The 23,588-nt window shown below is 36.2% G+C and overlaps 1 protein-coding gene across 4 annotated transcripts in view; it reads right to left on the reverse strand.

Moving 5' to 3' along the window:
• Window positions 1-1,190: 1,190 nt before the first annotated feature.
• The window catches only part of LOC136026521 (polypeptide N-acetylgalactosaminyltransferase 3-like), a 181,954-nt gene continuing 159,556 nt past the window's right edge, over window positions 1,191-23,588 (reverse strand). For 3 of the 4 annotated variants that reach the window (XM_065703208.1, XM_065703216.1, XM_065703189.1), the window contains 5 exons: window positions 20,878-21,021; window positions 12,280-12,459; window positions 8,925-9,180; window positions 6,757-6,883; window positions 1,934-2,177 (listed from right to left, as the gene is read on the reverse strand). In XM_065703208.1, the coding sequence (XP_065559280.1) occupies window positions 1,979-2,177; window positions 6,757-6,883; window positions 8,925-9,180; window positions 12,280-12,459; window positions 20,878-21,021 (906 nt within the window). In that variant the 3' untranslated portion in view covers window positions 1,934-1,978. Of the gene's footprint in view, window positions 1,657-1,933; window positions 2,178-6,756; window positions 6,884-8,924; window positions 9,181-12,279; window positions 12,460-20,877; window positions 21,022-23,588 lie in introns of those variants that run through there. The other variant, XM_065703198.1, reaches the window with a different exon arrangement.

Consider the following 23,588-nt stretch of genomic DNA (forward strand, 5'->3'; position numbering starts at 1 on the left):
CAAAATGAGTCATAAAATTTTTGTAATCATGGTTCATAGGAATTTTGTACAAAAAAGTCTAAACATTAAATTCTACAAGCTTCTATACACCCTCCCCCCGAAAAAAAGAGAAAATTACTTGTTTGATTAGAGACAAGGATCGCCAGGTAACATAGTTCAAACTAAAACATCTCGCCAAAATGTAAGTGAAAAATGGTGGCGGTTGGACGACATATGCAACATATTCTTCTCTTTACAAAAAAAATATCAAGCGTTAAAAGTAGATAAGTGATGGCAGCAGGAATTTGGAGCACCTTCACCACCCAGGGTTAGCATAAACTTATATATACTGATTTTAACAAAATACTTTTCTTATTGGTTTAATCGACTTCTGTTTTTTAATCACCAAGCTTCTTAAAGCTAGGTAATCGAGCTTCTTTATTCATGTTCTACGCATGCCCGAAGATAGACTGCCCTGAAGATTGTATCAGTTGCAGCCAGAAGGGAGACGAAGACCAAAGCACAAACTGCAGAGGCAGTATGATCGAGCCCTGAAAGAGGCCAACATTTCCCCCTCTCCACAATGGGAAGATATCATTGCAGCTGCACAGCTTTGTGAGAAATGGAGAGGCTTTATCGACGCCCTATAAGCCACTGATGGCTCAGGAGGATCTAAGGTTTAAGGTAAGGAGCTTCTTTACCTAGGTGCGAGAATTTAGAATCTATTACGCTAAATTTGAATATTATCAAAGGTTGATTTAATATTTCAAAAAGAGAATACTTTTTGCTCAAAAATACAATTTTCAGTCATATCTGCAAAAAAAAAAAAAAAAAAAAAAAAAATCAAATTATGTAAGATTACCTGATTTTCGATAGTTTTTTCGTGATTCATCTTTTTTTGCTTTTTTCTATTCTTGAATTTGCCTTCCCCCTGTACTCCTACTCCTAAATAGGTATCCGTTAAATCTAAATTTCACAAATTTTAAAAAGATTTGTTTCGGATATCGGTTGTACAGTCTCTGGAATCTATTATACACTTTTCCTGAATACAACAGTGGCTAAGAAGAATTCGAAATTCATTTACTTCCGCAGGTATACATGTGAAGTTTGTGAATCCTCTATATCGGAGATACTACCCCGTTTCACGATGCTCCTATTGACACCTACAGTCAAGCACGAACTAAATATTTCGTAGAAGTACAAATTAAAAATCGAGAATAGACAAATATATATATAAAATATACGGAACAATAGAAAGAGTTGTAAAAACATATAAACTCTAGAAAAGGGGTATGCATCCAAAGACACTCACACGTGCGTGCCTGTGTTCAGCTAATAATAATACAAAATTAAATACATTAAGTAAGAATTCAGACACTCCATGAATAGCTTCGTCACTACTTTCATTTTTATGAGTTTCGTACTCCACTACTATTTAAAAAAAAAGTTTATTAGTCAAAGAATAAGTTTTCAATGCACTATGTTGAACCAAACTCATTAATCCAATGGCGGTATCTTTCCAGTTCTGTGTGTTTAACACTTTTCTTGCAACGTAAAATAGCCTCCTTGAAATCTCCCATAGATACTGGGTTATTCAACTCCTCGGCCGTCAACTTGCGAATCTCCTCGCAAGAAAGGCCAGCTATCTTCCTCCTAAGAAACATCATAGCTGCATCCCTATAAGAGACAAGAAAATCACGCAACAAATAGACCCCCACTCTAACACCGAATTATTCTCTCCTTTTATTTAGGGAGAATATGTTCATCAAGATTTAGAAAGAGTTGTAAAAACATATAAACTCTAGAAAAGGGGTATGCATCCAAAGACACTCACACGTGCGTGCCTGTGTTCAGCTAATAATAATACAAAATTAAATACATTAAGTAAGAATTCAGACACTCCATGAATAGCTTCGTCACTACTTTCATTTTTATGAGTTTCGTACTCCACTACTATTTAAAAAAAAGTTTATTAGTCAAAGAATAAGTTTTCAATGCACTATGTTGAACCAAACTCATTAATCCAATGGCGGTATCTTTCCAGTTCTGTGTGTTTAACACTTTTCTTGCAACGTAAAATAGCCTCCTTGAAATCTCCCATAGATACTGGGTTATTCAACTCCTCGGCCGTCAACTGGCGAATCTCCTCGCAAGAAAGGCCAGCTATCTTCCTCCTAAGAAACATCATAGCTGCATCCCTATAAGAGACAAGAAAATCACGCAACAAATAGACCCCCACTCTAACACCAAATTATTCTCTCCTTTTATTTAGGGAGAATATGTTCATCAAGATTGTAATATCCAAGTAACATCAGAAAATGTATAAATGGCAGGTGTTTGGTCTTTTCCTTAATTTCCATTTTTTCCATGTTTTTTTTCTATTTTTACTATATAAGTGGAAAATGGAAGGTGGTTTGAAACACTTGTATCAACACTAGTTTGTTTCCAATAGTTTTCTACTAATACTATGTCTTTGTATGATATTGATTTCCTGCTTGAAGAGAACCTTTCACTTAGAAACCATATAGCCATGATTAGGGTTAAGGTCTCATGGAGTTGGGGTATCATTCAAAAACTTAGACACACATTTCCAGGATCTATTCTGAAGCTTTCTTTCTGCCTTGTCTATTGTCTAGTCATATGTTTCTTATTGCCCCCTTGTATGGATGTCTACTTTTCCATCTACACTTCGATCACTTTCTGTCATGCATAATAAAGCATGGCGTCTGGTTATGGACACCAACCGTTCCTCACCAATACCGCTCTTAAGTCTACAGTCTATGTACATTACTTCATGTGCTTCTTTTGTCTTTCATCAGCTTCACAGCAATCTTCCAAAAACTCTTCAAAAAACTCCTGTGTTTATTCCTGATTCAGCTCCACATAGCCTCCGTTCTTCATATAATATCTGCATTCCGCCTGCCCCTACCATTCGATCAAATTTTAATCCCCTAATTGCTTGTCAACAGGTCTGGAATTCACTACCTTCTTCAGTACAGAGATGCCACTCGTTTGGGACTTTTAAAACGATTTTTAAGGATCATTAAGTAAAGAATCAGTCCTGTGGTGGCACTGTAGTGGATTTGACCTTAGCTTGGTAATACGGGACCCAGAGATCGAATCATGCTGCAGGAATGCACTGCAGGGCCGACGCAGGGACCTTAGTAGTCAAAAAGCGTTGTTAATCCAATACAATACAAGTAAAGAATAAAACAGAATAGCATTTCGTTTTTGTGTTTTTTTACTATTTTTGTTTTTTCCCCTTTTCCTTTTCCTCTGAGGAGTTGATGTCCCCTGAGTGTTTGTTCATGGTGCATGGTTGTCCAATCTGCGCTTTGACTCCCAGGCCTCAGGTATGTTCTCTTTTTCGCCTTATATGTAATTTGGCTATTATTCTCTTTTTTGGTTGTTGCTTTTGTATCCCCCTTGTGTCCCTGGCCATGGAGCCTTTCGAGGGGGAATAAGAGTACTGTATTTTCATTTTGTATTTATTGGTGAATAAAACTCTGAACTCTGTATCCTTTGATAAGAAAGAAATGAATAACATAGAATAAGAATAGATTGAATAAGAATAAAATAGAAAAGATTGATCAGAGACATACTATGTCTTTGTATCTTTTGAAAAGAAAGATAAGAATAACATAGAATAAAGATAGACGGAATAAGAATAAAATAAGAAAGACAGATCAGAAAGACATACTATGTCTTTGTATCATTTGATAAGAAAGATAAGATAAAACTAGTATAGAATAAGAATAGACCGATAAGAAAAGAAAGACAGATAAGAAGACTGCAGTTTCAAGCTGCAGTCTTTCCTTATTTCAGAAAATATTACCCTAAACTTAACTCTGATTGATCAATGAACAAATTCTGCATTTGAAGATTGTTCAATTCAATGGATTTATTAACAGATACATACTTGATGCTGGAGCCGTTCACAATTTTGATTTTACCTACAAGTATGACGACAATGTGGCATGGGATTAAATTATTCAATTTTGATTTTATGTACAAGTATGACTACATTATGGTTTGAACGTAAATTAGTCAATTACGGTTCCACTTTGGTTCAGAAAAGCTAACTGGTGGGAGCTTGCGGTCCATGGGAACACGTGTGTTTAGCAACAACGCCAAGTAGGGTGTGAAACTTACAAGAATAAAAACTGGCGCTAGTTTCAAAAAAAAAAAAAAAAAAAAAAAAAAAAAAAAAAAAAAAAAAAAAAAAATCTCATCTAGAGCTTGGCGTTCTTTGGCCTTCTTTTTTCAGTGTAATAATAAGGTGAAATGAGCGTTATTAGCGTTATTAGCAAAACTAGTGTAGTCTCTGACTTTTAGGCATACAAGTGTAAATGAATTTTGGCCCGAGAAACAATTGCTCGAGTACTGTTCACTTTGGTTCAGATTAACTAGCTGATGAGAGTTCGCGGCCCATTGTCAGCATTTTTAGGAACCAGGCTGAACTTCAAAGTGGTCAAACTGACAATTAATCATTTAAAATTAAAGCTTAAAAGGAAGTTAGAAGCAAAAAAAGGTATTGCACTAACTTCATTAATCGACTTTTTACACTGTTTTATATCAAGTTAAGCGGAAAATTAGAGTGGATAGAAGAGTAATTTTTACAACTTAAAATAGTTCATATTTAAATACCAAAAATTTACCTAACAAAAGGCTACTAGCCTGAGAGAAGTTGCTTGATTTTCAAAAAAAGGGGAAACACCCCTTAAAGAAAAATAATCTTCATGGAAATCACGCCATCAGATTCAGCGTATCAGAGAACCATACAGTAAAGGTTTCAAGCTCCAATCTTCTAAAATGTGGAATTGTGCATTTTGCCAAAAGAAAGATCACGGATACGTGTTTTTTTCCAAGGGAAGAACGTATCAGACGAATGGTCCTAGAATATCTCAAGAGACCGTATTCAAACGAAAATTAAAAGTTCTAGCGCCCTTTTTAAGTGACAAAAAGGATTGGAAGGCAACGAACCTCCCCTACACGCCCCTTTTTTACCTAAGTTATTCAATCAAAATTTTGATAGCCATGTTGTTCAGTGCAGGTGAAAGGTCCAATTTCTATGTCTTTGGAGATAACGTGCACCCCACACAACCCTGTGTGGGCAAATGGGCAAATTCTCACCGGGATTAAATTGACTAGGGGATCTTTCCGTGGAGGGAGAGCCGGTTTTACCGGCATTAAAAAAACTACCAGAAATTAAATAACAAACAATTCTTTTTTCAACTTAATGTAAGGAGCGACAATAAAACTTAAAACGAACAGAAATTATCCTGTATATGAGGGGGTTACCCTCTCTTTAGCCTTACTCTTTACATTGTATTGATTTTTTTTTCCAATTCGTTACGAACGACTCTTGAAACACAAGCGTCGTTTAATTTGAGCTTTTTTAGGAGTACTAAAACTTTTACTAAAAAGTGCGAACGAAAACAAATGATGAACAAGATGAAAAAAAACAAAAACAAATGATGAACAAGATGACCAAAAACGAAGAAACAAGAAGACGAAATAAACGATGATAATTTTCAGCCAATTAATGTAAAAAATCTAGCAGATTTTTAACAAGAACCAGATATAAATATAAAAAAATTTCAAAGTACTTAAGATCTATAATCCAAATGTGTTGTTTTTTTATTTGATTTAGATTTCTTTGAATACAACAAATTTCCCTAATCCGTTTATTTGGGTAAAATAAAACAAAAAAACAACCTAGAATCAAGAGCTACCAAAATTTCGTTGACACCAAAACGGGGAACATTCTAACTGTGAGTACTAGAAACGGCTCTAGCAACGGCAAAGACTATCTGTTGTCTATAAGGAAAGTTAAATGTGACGTGAATGAATTCCTATGTATATACATCCTTCCACCTCATTCAAAAGAGCTCTTTTATGCGATAGCCTTTATCAAGGCAACAAGGACAATACGTAGGCACACATCTTTTTTTGAATACCTGAGGGAGGAAACCTCTTAAAAAAGAGTAATGTGCGAACGAAAAATGAAGATGAACAAAGATTACTAACGAAGAAGACCAAACGAGGAAAATTTTCGACATATTAATGAAAAAAACCAAACAAGCCGACTTTTGTACAACTAAGAAAAAAAATAGAAAACTAAACTTGTGGTATACAATCGAACTGTTTTTTTTTTAATTGGTTTAGATTTCTCGAGTACTCCAAAAAGTGAGTTTTTTTAATACTTTTATGAGCACTGAAGACAATGTGTATATTAGACATTGATAACGCCCTTTTAGCTGCAAAATATGGTAAATAGAGCATTTATATATTTCTAAATGCTGGATCTAAAAGACCAGTCTTTGACTTTTCAATGATGGGCTTATAGCTCTCAGCTTTTGCCCGTTTATTTTGCTATCAATATCATACCACATACAACCATATTCCCGTTTCTTGGTGATTTAAGACAGTAGTATTTGTAGATAATCTCGTAAAGCCCATTTTCACTGAAAACATACCTGTGTATCATGAAAATGACGTAATGTTAAGCTCACCAAGGAAACCTATATATTTTACGAAAGTTTGGAATATGCATGCATTTAATAATTTCCTAAAAATGTTATTTGTGTAACTATTAACAAAACCAGGACTATTTGGCTACGTAAGAAAAAAGAAGCAAAAGTGGAAGTACAACTAAACAGATTAAAAAAAAATAGAGACAGCTACAAACAAAATGAATAGCTAAAGTTAAGTAAACATTTTAGCAGTAAAAGACAGAAAACGTAAAAGAGGAAAGAGGAAATGAAATTTAATTACCGCGCCACTAATACAATATCAGCTCCTGAGTATCCTTCTAGCATGGCAGAAAGCTCCTCCAAATTCACATCCGATTCTAATGCAACACTGCATAGAGCAGAAGAAAGTAAAGCAGCTCTTGTGTTCCCTAAACAAAATAGATATATTAAGAGTACAACAATAAAGAATCGAGTTTTAACTTAGTTGCGATATATAAGGACAATGCATCTACGAACTTACATTATTATGCGTAAGTTAATGTCTAACAAAACGCTTGGGAGTTTAGAAATTTCTATTAAACCAGGGACATGAAAACTAATATTTTTTCTTTTTATATTATAGAAAGTTCACGAAAATTCAAATAATTTTCCAGGTGGATTTTTTTTTTAAATTATTTGGTCCTTTGGATAACTTTATAACTGAATAGTTTTGGGTAGCTTTCAGTAATTAGAACTAACTAGGCTATAATAATTGCCCAACAGAGAAAATTCAATTATTAAAAATTTTTGTATGCAAAAGGGGCTTTCCATTCTGCCAATGTTTCTAATTTAGTAAAATTTGCAATTATGCTTTATTTTAACTTTTCTATATTTGTGAAATAACTCATTACAAAAATTTTTTGAGGAGAGGGGATTCTGAAACAGCACTAACGAGCATATTAGGTGAGAACTACAGAAAAGTCTACAGGGTCACAAAGACCCTTGCATAATTATCTGAACCTTATTGTATGCTGTTACTTCTAAAAGCAATATGATATCATTTGATGATCGGATTTTATATGATATATCATAACAAGAAGCTCAACAGGAAATGATTTCCTGTTTGTTTCCTGACATTTTCAAGGCACAAATAGGAGTAAAATTTTTCCATTTGCTCATAGAATTGCTTTGATGTATTTTTGTGTGGTTTTTATCCCAATGTTCAGCAATTGAGTAGCAGTTTAGCAGCAATATGTTCCATCAATAAAAAAATTAAAATAATTGTTGTAAAATATTTTTAAATTAGAGCTATACAACCATTTTGTATCACATTATTGAAGTATACATGAAGCACGTCCATCAAAACGTGGAGGATACGGAAGGGGGCAAGGTCCTGTATACCCGACAATCTCAAGACTTATCAAACTGTATCAAAAAATTTGCACGTAATTAGCGTAATATACGACAAAAATCCTTACCTCAGATTAAAATCTCGCATAACCTACGTTCCCAAGCAAGAATTCAAACAATTCATTAGTAAATCTTTCAAAAAAAATTAAAGTCACTTTAGTAAAGGAAATTTTCTTTGAATTTTGAAACCCCTCCCTCGAGCAACAGCATATCAACCCCCTCATTAAATTCGAACTGTTTAGATATATGCTAATGTTATCATTTCTCAGCTTTCCAAATCCTTTATATTTTGGCTCAGTTTATAGCCATTGTAACTTTCTTGGTCTATTTTCAAAAATTTTGACTGTCAACAACACGCAAAAGCTGTATTTTCAGGTACTTGCTAAATTTCTTACCTAAAATCCACTCGATTGAAAAAAGAGTAATAAAACATCTCTTAAAATAAAATATGTGTCGTATTTTTGAAACTGATGTAACTGATTCAAAACTACCATTTAATTAGAATACAAATGATTACCATGAGTCAAAAATGATTAAAAAGATCGTGGTTGGAACAGTAGCTGCAACCTAGTAAAATCGTAAAATCAAAACAGCGGCTCTCATTATTCTGCTTTCAGACTGCAAAAATCGCCATTTCAATCGTGATCGTCTTTCGCTAAATTCTTTCTCTCTTTCTAATTCCTTTACTCTTTCTAAATCGTTTTTCTCTTTTGCACTGAAACAAAAGCTCCTCAAAGATACACTCTTTCATACCGTTTTTTATTAACTATACAACTTAAGCCCTTCACTTAAATAGTTCGTAGTTCAAATTTGCCACGTCGACTGAGCATTTTTCGTTGTTTGTTTATGCGCTTGGGTATGTTAATTTTTTTTAAATTAGTTTCTCAACCGCATTTTAAAATTGAGGTGGTCAAAATGGCTCCCAAATCGCCCCCACATAACGCTCAGTCAGTTTTTGCAATCAAGCGCTTGATATTACAATCGAAAAAGTATGTAACAAAAGTGAGCTTAACCAGAGTGATTTATAAATGACGCATTTAAAACTATAACTTCATCGAGCAATAAATAAAACAAAGTTACTATCAGGCAGTGGAACGTAGATTCTCTTTTCAAATCTTCTCCGAAAAGCTTCATCAATCATCCAGGGGTGATTTGTAGCTGCTAACACCAGTACTGCTCCGGATTTAGTTGAGTCCGTCTGTGTAATTCCATCCATTTGCACAAGCAGCTCTGCTTGAAAGCGTCGCGTCGCCTCGTGCTCATTTGGTAAGCCCCGCTGTCCAACAAGAGCCTCTACCTCGTCAAAGAATATGACACTTGGAGCACGACTTTGCGCCTTAAATATAAATTTGTTGTTTCAATGATACTGTCATTTCATTATTGAAATGAATTCTATCTTGCTCAACTTTTTTGGAAACGTAATTTAATTTCTTTTCAACTCTGAATATTAAAACTAATATGTTCTATTGGCAGTCTGATCCTAAAACACTTCAAAAATACTGTACAATAATATATTTTCCAATCAATTCTTTTTCTTACGGAAGCATTTGGGTAAGCCCAAGTCCTATCATACAATAAACGCCCTCCGTTTCATGAGGATTTTGGGCTTAAAGGAGCTGGTTTTTAAAAATATATGTGGAAGCGTCTAGTTAGGAGAAAAATGATAGTAAAAGACCCATCCTGAATGTCCTATCAATTCAGTATTTTTTTTCTGCAATCCTTACTTGATCTTATTAATTAGCGTTAATTAAGGTAATTTTGCTTTTTCCTGGAACTTTTAGCAATGGATGCATCAAATTATTTTGCTAATACATTTCAAATAAAATTAACAAAATCATCTGGGGGAAAAAACGATTGGGAAATTTAATTATGATTTTCTCAAGGTCTGTCGTAAGACAGAAAAAAAATTCCGTGCTATCCTACTTGCCGGATTCTCTATCCTTCCCTAAGACAATGATGACTCATTCATTTGATATTGCAGAAGTACGCCAAACTTTCTTTTCAGAGCCAACTGATTCCATAGTTAAGATTGGTTTAGACAGTGATTATTGCGATTATGTACCGCTATAATAGGCGTGAAATTTGAAGGATTCTGTATCAGATACCAGCCGAAGGAATGAGTCAAAATGGAAATTTAGAAAGAGGGGAAGAATACCGATGCAACTTTCTACCAGCAAGAATATGATTCGATACTTGATAAAACATCTGTTCCATGTTATCAGCTCCTGAAGAACCGTGGAGTCTTCTGAATTTGAGACAGCCATCGATCTTAACGGGTATTTTGATTGTTGTGACATTGATATTGTGAACAAATTATAAGATAAACTAAGGCAAGCTGATAAAGTTTTATACTAAAAGCTGACTCTTAAGTATTAGGTCGGTCACCTTAAAGCAGCGTATGAGTCGTCAAAGTTGTTGCGGCACATTTAGAATGACTGTGGTAGACCAAAAAATGGTGTTGTTAACAATGTGCACCTTTATACAAAAAACTTTGGCAGCAAATCAGGTAACACTGAAAGTGTACAAACCTCAAGTGTTTGGTAGTAACCTATACAATGTGTTGAAAATTCGTTCAGAAAACAATCAGTAACACAAGGTCGAGTATTACAATGGTGAAAAAGAGTGGGGTTCTCACTTCAAAATCATTCCAATTCCCTAATGCTAGTGTCTCCAATAAAGTTGTTTGAAAAACCAGGCAGACCTGCACCTAGTCTATTTGTTGTCAGTTCAAAAGATGTATGATCGCAATTCTAAAGCTTAAAAAGAAAGCTTCTTTAATTTGGATCAGAAAAGCTTATTAATCACATTGCATTGTTGCATCAAACGGTTTTTCCTACTGGCATCATTTCTGATGCGTGTTGCGCTGACCTTATATCTCCAATATTTAAAAAGGAAGACTTATTCCAAGAGGCTCGTCTTACCGACTTATTGCCGTGTCTAAAGTGTTGACCTGTATTGGTGCTGAGTGTGTCTTAATAGCTTTTATCTAAACCCATATTTTTATGAGAATGAAGCTTCCGTAAGTAACATAATTTTAACTTAACTAATTTTATAACAGAAAATATTTTATTTATTTTATGAAATATTTTATAAATAAGCATAATCTTAATAAATATAATATAAAACAATAGATGTAGTAAGTAGTTCTGAAGTGTTTAAAGTGCTAGACAGTATGGTATTTTAAAAAAGGTTTTTCATATACCAACATTTCAATTTGGTTTCCAACCCAAGATTAGTTACTACCATGCATTGACACGTCCATTTCATCTATTAGATGTTGCTGAATCAGACGATTCTACAGCCCTGAGGACTAACGATATCAACAAGACTATGTCAAAAAGGCTATGTCTGAATTAATAAATCGTTTTTTCTTTTGACGTTGTTCAGCCGCTTTATTACATGCACCGTAATTTAAAGGCTAAAACATATATTCCTAGTTTTAAATAGATATGGCAAGAAATATTTATTTTTAATCGAATTAAGGAACCATAAGGAACCACCTGTTACTTATGAGGATGCTACCATCTCAGCCAAAAACCAAATTGCCTAATAATGCATAGAGGAAAGAAATACTCCATTTTGTATTTCACCGAAAACTTACCTATTATTAGCTGAACCATTCCAGGGTTGAAAAAAATACTTCCAGGAATTTTCTGAGAATTATCTGACGAATGGTCTGGTCCTTTATATTTCGAAGTGTGATGTAACGATGTTTAATAGGAGATTTAAATTAACGAGATTTTTTTTTTGTATTTTAGCACACCTGAACAGAATCGTTCCTAAGCCGCGTGATAAACTTACTTGCCTTAGTTTTCCGTTTGGGTGAAATTTGAAAGAAAACGCGGCTATTATTACTAGAGCATTTTGAGTGAAAAAAATTGTGATCTTACAACTGCGTTATAATCCCACTTTTTTATTTAAATTAAATAAATTAAATTAAATACCCCACCTTAAATAGAGTTCCCCTTGCAAGAACTTGTGGCAGTGTGACATTATCCCCCATTTTGTATTTAGCTCTCGTTTTTGATGAATTATAGAAATTCAATTTCTCCACGATAGGTAATAAACTACATACTTACATATTTTACATTACAACATCGATACTGAACTTAACAGGTGTTTAGCGGAAAGATAGGTGTGTTACACCTTCTTTGAGCAGAGATTACGCAAAAAATTCAAAATAACATTTTTTTTGCCGTTTCCCTCGAATCTTCTTAACCTAATCAGCTTTGAAAGCAATCTTTTCTGTTAAATCCATTTTTCTTCTTTTTTTTTCAAGAAAGAAAGGGTTTATTCATCTACAATAAAGATAACAAAACCTGAAGCAAAGCTTGAAAAACTTTAAAACTTTAAAAGATATTATACTTCAACATAGTCAAAAATAATGTAGTAGGCAGAGTAGAACTATATAAATTAAATACCTTAGAAAACTTACAAGTTTGAACAGAGTTCGTACCAACTTCTCGGATTCACCTCGATACTTAGATATTAAGGTTGCAGATGTTACATTAAAAAAGGTAGCTTTACATTCCGTTGCAACAGCCTTTGCCAAGAGAGTTTTTCCAGTCCCAGGAGGTCCAACCAGGAGTACTCCTCGCCAAGGTCGCCGAATCCCCTAAGGAAATTGCCAGAATAAATATAAAATTGAATACAAAAAAACCTAAGACACAGCAACAGTGAAATGGAAGTGAATAATAACTGACAGCCCCGAAACCTCTGCTTAAACAGGACCAAATTTCGAGATTGCCATTCCACCGATAGCGATCAATAGCCAGAAAAAATGTGGGGAAGTGACAAATGTGGCCCCAACGGCAAGGGCCTAAAATCATAGAACTTGTCACACTTCACATATACATAATATAAATGATAAATATGTTGTACCTTTTTGAAACTGGAAATAAGCAAAAAAAAAAAAAAAAAAAAAAAACAAGAGCTAAGAGCTCATATGACACTTGTGACGAGGTTGTAAGAGCCAAGAGCTCATATGGCTTGAGCTCTAGCAAAATTATAAGAATCAACAGATTGATTTAGAATGAATATTCAGAGGCTTAACACCGATCGGGATTTAAAATAAGAGCTCTGAGACACGAGGTCCTTCAAAATTCATTAATATCCAATCACCCTCTCCCTTCAGCCCCCCAGATGGTTGAATCGTGGAAAACAACTTTATCAAGTCAACTTGTGCAGGTCCCTGACACGCCTACCAATTGACATCGTCCTAGTACGCCCAGAAGCACTGAACTCATCAAAGCACTGGACCCCCCAAACTCCCCCAAAGATAGCAGATCCAGTCCGGTTACGTCAATCACGTGTCTACGACATTTGCTTATTCTACCCACCAGGTTTCATCCCGATCTCTCCACTCTAAGCGTTTTCTAAGATTTCTGGTTTCCCCCTCCGACTCCCCCAGTGTCACCAAATCTGGTCGGGATTTAACATAATACCTCTGAGACATGAGTCTCTTCTAAACATCAAATTTCATTAAGATTCGGTAACCCATTCTTGAGTTAAAATTTCCTTCGGTTTTCTAATTTTTTCGAATTAACAACCCCCCAGCTCCCCCAAAGAGAGCGGATTCAGTCTGATTATGTCAATCACGTATCTAGGACTTGTGATTATTCCTCCCACCAAGTTTCATCCTGATCTCTCCACTCTAAGCGTTTTCCAAGATTTCCAATTTCCCCCTCCAACTCCCCCAATATGACCAGATAAGGTCGGATTCAAAATGAGAGCTCTGAGACACGAGGTCGACCAGCCCCCCCCCCAGATGGTCGAATCGGGGAAACGACTGTTATCAAGTCAATTTGTGGAGGTCCCTGACACGCCTACCAATTTTCATCTTACAAGCACGTCCAGAAGCACCGAACTCGCCAAAGAACCGGAACCCCCCCCCAACTCCCCCAAAGAGAGCGGATCCGTTCCAATTATATCAATCACTTATATATTACTTGTGCTTATTCTTCCCATCAAGTTTTATCCCGATCTCTCTACTCTAAGCGTTTTCCAAGATTTCTGTTTTTTCCCCTCCAACCCCCATGTCCCCGGATCCGATTCGAATTAAAAATGGAGCATCTAAGACAAAAGATATTTCTATATATCAAGTTTTATTAAGATCTGATCACCCATTCGTAACATAAAAATACTTCAATTTTCACATTTTCCAATATTTCCAGTTTCCCCTTCAACTCCCCCCAATGTCACCAGATCTGGTTGGGATTTAAAATGAGAGCTCTAAAGCACAAGATCCTTTTAAATGTCAAATTTCATTAAGATCTGATCACCCGTTCGTAAGTTAAAAAAACCTAATTTTTTCTAATTTTTCCGAATTACTCCCCCCCCCTCCCAACTCCCCCAAAGAGAGCAGATCCGGTCTGCTTATGTTATTCACGTATCTTGGACTTATGCTTATTCTTCCCACCAAGTTTCATCTTGATCTTTCCGCTTTAACCGTTTTCCATGATTTCCCGCCCCCCCCCCCAACTCCCCACAATGACACTGGATCTGGTCAGAATTTTAAACGAGAGATCTGAGTTACTAGGTCCTTCTAAATAAGATATTTCATTAGATTCGATCACTTCTTCGTAAGTTGAAAAACCTCATTTTTTCTAATTTTTCAGAATTAACCCTCCCCCAACTCTCCCAAAGAGAGCACATCTATTCCAATTATGTCAATTACGTATCTAGGACTTGTTTTTATTTTTCTCACCAGGTTTCATCCCGATCCCTCCACTCCAAGCGTTTTCCAAGATTTTAGCCCCCTCCAACTCCCCCCAATGTCACCGGATCCAGTCATCCGAACACCCGCTCGTAAGTTAAAAATACTTCATTTCTTCTAATTCTTCCGAATTAACCGTCTATATATCAAGTTTTATTAAGATCTGATCACCCATTCGTAAGATAAAAATACTTCAATTTTCACGTTTTCCAAGATTTCCGGTTTCCCCCTTCAACTCTCCCCAATGTCACCGGATCTGGTTGGGATTTAAAACGAGAGCTCTAAAGCACAAGATCCTTTTAAATATCAAATTTCATTAAGATCTGATCACCCGTTCGTAAGTTAAAAAAACTCATTTTTTCTAATTTTTCCGAATTACTCCCCCCCTCCCAACATCCCCAAAAAGATCGGATCCGTCCCGGTTATGTTAGTCACGTATCTTGGACTTATGCTTATTCTTCCCATCAAGTTTCATCTTGATCTTTCCGCTTTAATCGTTTTCCATGATTTCCCGTCCCCCTCCCCAACTCCCCACATTGACAATGGATCTGGTCAGGATTTTAAATGAGAGATCTGAGTTACTAGGTCCTTCTAAATATGAAATTTCATTAAGATCCGATCACTTCTTCGTAAGTTGAAAAACCTCATTTTTCTAATTTTTCAGAATTAACCCTCCCCCAACTCTCCCAAAGAGAGCACGTCCGTTCCAGTTATGTCAATTACGTATCTAGGACTTGTTTTTATTTTTCTCACCAGGTTTCATCCCGATCCCTCCACTCCAAGCGTTTTCCAAGATTTTAGGCCCCCTCCCCAACTCCCCCAATGTCACCGGATCCGGTCGCATCCGAACACCCGCTCGTAAGTTAAAAATACTTCATTTTTTCTAATTTTTCCGAATTAACCGTCCCCCCACTCCCTCCCCCCCCAGATGGCCTAATCGGGGAAACGACCATTTCTAACTTAATCTGGTCTAGTCCCTGATACGCCTGCCAAATTACATCGTCCTAGCTTATCTGGAAATGCCTAAACTAGCGAAACCGGGACAGACAAACTGACAGAGCGACAGACGGACAGAATTTACGATCGCTGTCACTTGGTGAATACGAAGTGCCATAAAAATTAATTTCACCGTTTGGAGATAAAAATTAGGTCACTAAATCATCCTTACTCCCCCCTCCACCGCCATTTTACCAGAGAAAGGGAGGCATGTTGCACCTTCGTTAGACTGGAATCATGCCAAGATTCTCAATTTTACTGCAGAAATGAGCTAAGTCTTGATTCAGTGGAAAAGAAGACTAAGTCCATATTCGACGCAAAATTAGCCAAGTCCCAACTCGATATGAAAGCGATTTATATTCAAACTAAGGGATTTGGGTGACAATGTATGAAACGTTTAACGTCCTAACCTAGAGAAACAAAACAAACTAAGTCCAAGCTCCGGAGACCAGAACGACGGGTATATCAAATATTGCTTGACCCCGAAGTTTTCCAATCTTCATGGTTGGTGATTCAAAGCATATCAGCGAACCCTCCCATATATCCAACCATCAACCCACCAACAGCTTCTTAGCGGCAAGGTAGGTATGAAGTACCTTTATTGAGCCGGAAATATGCAAGAATTTTCTTAAATGAAGGTTTGGAGAACCATTGTCCATGCTACAAGAAAAGTTGCAATTTTTAGGCAAACCAACTGATGTTTTTTTAGTCTCATTTTTTGTTGACAAGGCTATAATATGTCACTGGTTGGGAAACTTGGTTGTTCCGGTCAAAAAATGCTTTTGGTAGGATATTCTTATGATTGAACCCCCTTTTGATTGTGCTGAACATTTATTAAAGGCAGAAAACAAGGACCAGGATTCCTCCACAACCTCCCGTAAGGGACACACAGCGTTCCAAAAACAACCTTGCCTGACTCATCAAAAGCGAGTCGTAATCTTAGAACATCTGATAAAATGAACCAGCCCAACTCAGTTGTAGTTGCAAGAATCCCTTGGCAACCCATACCCCATCGGCCCAGTAGAAGCCAAGCAATAGTTGCCGTAGAAGATGCAAAGACAGTATCATTTCCAAAAGAGGCAAACAATGTTCATACTTAAGGTTCTAGTCAGTCCCCCTATCCCTTACCTAAGTTTACTTCAACATTCCGCCCTCCAAAAGATTCATCTGAAAGTAGCCAAGAATGGCAAAAGCTTGCAACTTATCACACAGACAGTCACTTAATTGAGGTTAGTATTGAGCCCGAGGAAACCAAAATATTCTCAGGAAGAAAACTATCACTAAACTTCTAGGTGATGACATCTTACAAACAGCTATAGCTCAACTATCTTCCATCAAAAAGGACATGGATTCTACATCGAAGTTAGTTAAGCCTGTAGACTCAACTACAAATCAAATTAATACAGCCTCTGACAATACTACAACCCCCGAAACGGTAGTCGGCGCCATTGCCCTAATCAAAGGCAAGAAATCTAAGAAAAAAACAACAACAAAAACCAGCAAACTTTCCATGCCAGTCCAAAATTACCGCCAATGATATTTCGTCGGCTGAAGAAGAATTCCAATATTCAAATCAAGGAGATGATGAAACCCAGACATCAATGGACATTTCAATGTGTACTATACAAGATTTTACGTTTCTCACGAATTTATCACTGTGCAATAGTGTCATTTTTAACTATTACGATGACCAAAATAATTTGCCTACCAACCCCCTAGCTAGCCCCGATAGCCCCTTAAACCAAGTTAACTGTGGATATCTCGACACTTTTGATTTTATGAAAAATGTGAAACCTAAGCTAATGGAAGAGACCAAACTTAATGTAATTTGCTTTAACATCAGAAGCATACGGGACAAGTGGACTAATTTTAAAGATTTATTTTTAATTAATGGTTGCTGCCCTTTCGACGTAATTGGAATAACGTAGACGCTTTCAGAAATTGATACTAATGAATTTTACCTCCCTGGCTTTCAAGCTATTCATATTGAAAGAAAATTAACCAAGTCCTCTGGCGCCATTTCTCTTTACATCCGGTCAAGTCTAAAATTCACCAGGCTATTAGACTGTGAATCTCGCAACCTATAGATAATAGATGCATTTATTCAATAATCGTAGACATAAGTGTTGACGAGAATCCGTTTATTTTTTCATTGTTTTATAAACCACCCTCATTTCCGACACCTTTCTTTTGTAATCCGTTTGATGATTTTTCTAGTATTATTAATTTACCACAAAAGAAGGCAATAGTTTTTGGGGACTTCAATTGTAATTTACTAAATGTTAGCAATAATAATGACTGTGATACCTTCTTTGAAACCTTTACCTCAAGTGGTCTTCTTCCCACAATCCTTTTAACTATAAGGTCAACAGCTACTGTAATTGATAACATTTTGTATCCACTTCCCTGGGAAACCACCTGTCCTCCAAAATAATATTCTCTGACTTGTCGGACCACTTTCCAATCTATCTCTCCCTACCAGCTACTCAACCCTCTAGAACTAATACCCCTATGTCTAATAGAATATGTAATACTGTGAATTTAAACCGGTTCACGGATCGTTTGAAATCCTTCGACTGGTCCAAGGTTTTGGATTGTCAGGATGTTAATTCAGCCACAAATGGTTTTACACAGGGACTGAGTGATCTTATCAGTTCAACCTTTCCAGTCCGTAAATCAAACCGAAAAACTACCCATATACCCCCCTGGATGTCCAATAGCCTGATAATCTCTTCATACCGTAAAAATGACCTATATAAGTTAGCTTGCAAAACCAGCAGCGTTATTGACCCAACTAATTATACAAAATACAAAAACTTAAATACCAAACTCGTGCGGGAAGCAAAAAAATTATTATTATTCAAAAATCTCTCACTGCAAAGGGAACTTGCCAAAAATTTGGTCCACAATAAATGAAATTCTTTCAAAAAAATGAATTCAAGATCTGTACCTATTAACCTTAAGGACATCAGTGGTAGATTAATTGACCCAATTTCAGTACCGGATATTTTTAATAATTATTTCACTAATATTCCAAATGCTAACTCCTGTTCTTCCTCCCAGTCAGTACACCCTAGCAAGAATCCCAGATTCATGTTTTTCTCTCCAACTGATAGTAAAGAGGTGCTTCAAGTTATCGAATCTCTCTCTAACAGTAGTACACCTGACTTCTTTGGCGTAAGTAATAAGCTTCTTAGGACCGTATCTTCCTATGTTTGTGAACCCATTGCGCACATAGCAAACCTGTCTATGACCAATGGAGTCTTCCCAGAAATATTTAAATCAGCAACTTTTATCCCGGATTCATAAAAAAGGCGATCCGTCTGAGATAAGTAATTATCGTCCAATCTCACTTCTACCAGTTATATCTAAAGTGCTCAAGAGAATTATATTCCGACGTCTTTCTCCGTTTTTATTTGGGATTCATCCTTCAGATTTGTTGATTTCTCCTCATCAATATGGCTTCCGTTCCAAATTTTCAACTGCTCATGCACTAATCGACGCCGCACAGTTTATACGTTCCCAACTTGATCTTAAAAATACTGTATTGGGATTATTTCTGGATTTTTCTAAGGCCTTTGAAATGGTTGATCACAGTGTTTTATTAAGTAAACTCAACAACTTAGGGATTCGTGGAGTTCGGCTTTTATCTCTCTGGTAGAGTACAGAGTGTGAGTTTGGGTGGGGTGACTTCGCATCCCCTACCTGTCCGGAGGGGCGTCCCGTAGGGCTCTGTTCTTGGCCCAATACTTTTTCTCCTTTATATTAATGATTTGGTTACGGATCTGGGTCCATCAGTGCACCCAGTACTTTTTGCTGACGATAGCAACTTTTTCATCACCGGCTCTAATTTACCATCCGTTGTCACCTCTACTCAAATCCTTCTGAATAGAGTACAGGGGTGGTGTCTCGTTAACTGCATGACCATTAACAGCAAGAAAAGTCAGGTTGTATTATTTCGAACCTCTTGCAAAAAAAAATGAAGCTCAGCAAGCACTGGGCCTAAAATATTCTACCAATCTCCTCCCGCAGGTCGAAGTTGTCATGTTTCTTGGTGTCCACATAGACTCCTCCCTATCATTTGCAACACATGTTTCCTACATCAGAGCCATAATCTCGCGACAGGTAAGTATGATTAATCGTGTGAATTATTTTCTTCCTCCCGATATCCTTGTCACCCTTTATTACTGTTTTATTTACCTACATATCTCATACAGCGGAACTGTTTGGGGCAACACTTATCCTTCAGTTACCAATAAATTAAAATCTACCCAAAACCATGCCGTCAAAGCAGTTTTTCGGCTACCCCGACTATATCCCACCCAGGACTTGTACTCCAATTTTGGTATTATCCCTTTTGAACAAATAATCAAAAATTAAATCTATCCCTTGCATACTCCGCATACCATAAAAATCTTCCTCCCCGATTATTATCTTATTTTAATAGTAATAATTCAAAAGACCTCTGTCTCCGTTCATCCAACAATTCCTTCATTGTCCCCAAGTGTGTCTCTAGTTCCACCCAGCGATCCCCATTTATAAATCTATAATACAATGGAATATAATACCCTCCAGTGTCGAGCTATCCAGAAGTTTTCGCACGCTGTATAACAATGTACTAAACTTTGATATTATAATTTTCTAAATTTTTATTCAATTTGCTTTAATTACCCGTGTTTTCTCTTTTTTTGTCTTCTTCATTTTCAATTTTTTGTTATTATGGTTCTCAACAAGTTTGCTTCCAGGATCATTATTATTATTGGTATTATGTTTTATTTTGATTTGAATAAATTGAATTGAATCAGGCAAAAGCTTCGCTTTTAATTTTCAGTTTCAGTGTGGCAAGCTCTTAAAAGACATCCGAATTCTATACTCTAAGCGTCAATTCAGACGAACACGGAAAAAGCAACTTTACTTGCAAGTAAATATTTGCAGTTTGAGCGATATTTTTGTAAAGATAGAGGCATTTTCTTCAGTCAGGGCAAAAATTATGTAAAAATTGTGAATTTTGCTGTCGAAGAGAACCAAGCTCAAATGGTTTCGGATGATTACAACGCCACCTTTTAACCACATGAACTTAGGGTAGGTAGGAGTTCTAAGAAAGGATTGTTTTCAGGAATGGGACTTTCATTGGAAGGAATAAAAAGCGAAACACTGAATAGAGCAAGAAAGAAAATCAGCACGTACAGTTATATACATGCTGCATAGAACATGTTACAAAGGTTACTACTGCAACAAGTTGTTAATATTAGCTCCAGTAGCATAAAATATTTTCTGGGAGACGATAGGGAAAAAAACACTGTCAAACAATTTTTCACTTACAGTGAAAAAGTCAGGAACCAAAAGTGGCAATATAAGAGCTTCTTGAAGTAATCTCTTAGCTTCTTCTAGACCAGCAACAGATCCCCATTTCACATCAGGGCAAGGAGAAATTACTTCGTTTTCAAGTGCCGAAACAAGGGTGCTCTGAAATAAAACTTGGATTTTAGTTTAAACCCATGAGATATTGGGGGGGGGGGGGCAGGAGAGTCTCAAACCCTTGAAAAATACAAAAAGTTTAATATTATTTTTAGTCCTGGATTTTTTGTCCTGCTAAAAACTCCTGAGGAAAAGGTAAAAAGTCGCATGTATCTTAAAAAATTATTTATCGACGGCTAAATAAATAGAATATCAGATTGAATTTTTATCGCATCATCTTGAACTGAAAATTTGTAATATAATTTTGGAACTGACAAACAAATTAGATTGAATGAGATAGGATTGACAACGAAAGATAATTCATAAATGAAACTGAAAATGCCGAAAGATTTCAACTGAGTACGACTTTTTTGCGTGTGATACCGACCATTGGTTCCATAACACACTATTATCACCTGGTCCGAAGCAGATTTGTTCAGTTTTTTCTGGTTTGTCAAACAGTTCGTGGTAACGAACTGTAGTAAGGAGCGACCCGGCTCAATAGTAACCAAAACTCTAAAAAATGGCATTTTAATGCTGGTTTTAAATATATAAGTTTCGTCAAGTTTAGTCTTACCCATCAAAAGTTACGAGCCTGAGAAAATTTGCGTTATTTTAGAAAATAGGGGGAAACGCCCCCTAAAAGTCATAGAATCTTAACGAAAATCACACCATCAGATTCAGCGTATCAGAGAACCGTACTGTAGAAGTTTCGAGCTCCTATCTACAAAAATGTGGAATTTTGCATTTTTTGCCAGAAGGCAGATCACGGATGCGTGTTTATTTGTTTTTTTGTTGTTTTTTTTTCCCAGGGGTGATCGTATCGACCCAGTTGTCCTAGAATGTTGCAAGAGGGCTCATTCTAACGGAAATGAAAAGTTCTAGTGCCCTTTTTAAGTGACCAAAAAAATTGGAGGGCCCCTAGGCCCCCTCCCACGCTAATTATTTTCCCAAAGTCAACGGATCAAAATTCTGAGATAGCCATTTTATTCAGCATAGTCGAAAAACCTTATAACTATGTCTTTGGGGACGACTTACTCCCCCACAGTCCCCGTGGGAGGGGCAACAAGTTACAAACTTTGACCTGTGCTTACATATAGTAATGGTTATTGGGAAGTATACAGGCGTTTTCAAGAGGATTTTTTTGGTTTGGGGGAGGGGTTGAGAAGAGGGGGATATGCTGGGGGAACTTTCCTTCGAGAATCTGTAATGGGAGAAGAAAATTTCCATGAAGGGAGAGCAGGATTTACTAGCATTATCAAAAAAAAAAAAACAATTAAAAAATAAAAGTGAAAAAGCTTTTTCAGCTGGAAGTAAGGAACAGCAATAAAACTTAAAACAAACAGAAATTATTACCCATATGAGGGGCTCACCTCCTTCTAATACCTCGCTCTTTACGCTAAAGTATTTTCGGTAATTTCCACTACTTATTCTACGGCTTTTGTGATTCAGGGGGTCATTCTTAATGAATTGGGATAAAATTTAAGCTTTAGTGTAAAGAGGGAGGTACTGACGATGGGGCGAATCCCCTCATATATGTAATAAAAACATGAGAATACAAAAGTTCTTTACGTAAGCTAATTTATAAGTTACGTAAATCTTTTACCAATAAAAAGATTCGTAAAAAATTAAAAGTTCTAGTTGCCTTTTTAATTAACCAAAAAATCGGGGGGCAACTAGGCTTCGTCCCCCGCTCTTTTTTTCTCAAAATCATTCGATCAAAATTATGAGAAGAACATTGAGCCAAAAAAAAAAAATATGCAAATTTCGTTTTGATTATTCCTCTGCGGAGAGCCAAAATCAAAACATGCATTGATTCAAAAACGTTCAGAAATTAAATAAAAAAAAAACAAGTTTTTTCAACTGATAGTAAGGAGTGACATCAAAACTTAAAACGCACAGAAATTACTTCGTATATGAAAGAGGCTGCTTCCTCATCAACGCCCCGCTCTTTACGCTAAAGTTTTTTACTGTTTTAGAAAGAAGAATTGAGAGAAAGAGTCAAACTTTAGCGTAAAGAGCGGGGCGTTGATGAGGAAGCAGCCTCTTTCATATACGAAGTAATTTCTGTGCGTTTTAAGTTTTGATGTCACTCCTTACTATCAGTTGAAAAAACTTGTTTTTTTTATTTAATATGATACAAATACGTACCAACAGTTACATTAAGATTTATATACAGAACTTTGATTTAATACGCCTATTGAAAAAGTTATTTCTATGCCTTTTTCTGCATTAAATAGCCTAAAAGTGTGTATTTGTAAGTACTTTTGTCATTTCAACGGAAGGGGTGGGGGGTACGAAGCCATTTTTACAACGATCCATTAAAGTTTGGTTTTAAAGAAGCGCGTAAGAATATTTTACGTATTAAAATGTTCACTTCATTCTTCCTTTTTTTAATTTTCAAACTGATCCAACTGGTCCGTGGACACTATTACCTTAAAAGCATATTATCCTGGGTTCTCAAATATACGATTTTTATTATGCAGAATAATCGCATTAACAAATCGGAAACGAAATTTCCATTTTAATGCGATAAGTATTACAGGGGATCACACTAGACAATTTATTTGCGTCCG

Source organism: Artemia franciscana, chromosome 1 (assembly GCF_032884065.1).
Source record: "Artemia franciscana chromosome 1, ASM3288406v1, whole genome shotgun sequence".
NCBI lineage: Eukaryota > Metazoa > Arthropoda > Branchiopoda > Anostraca > Artemiidae > Artemia > Artemia franciscana.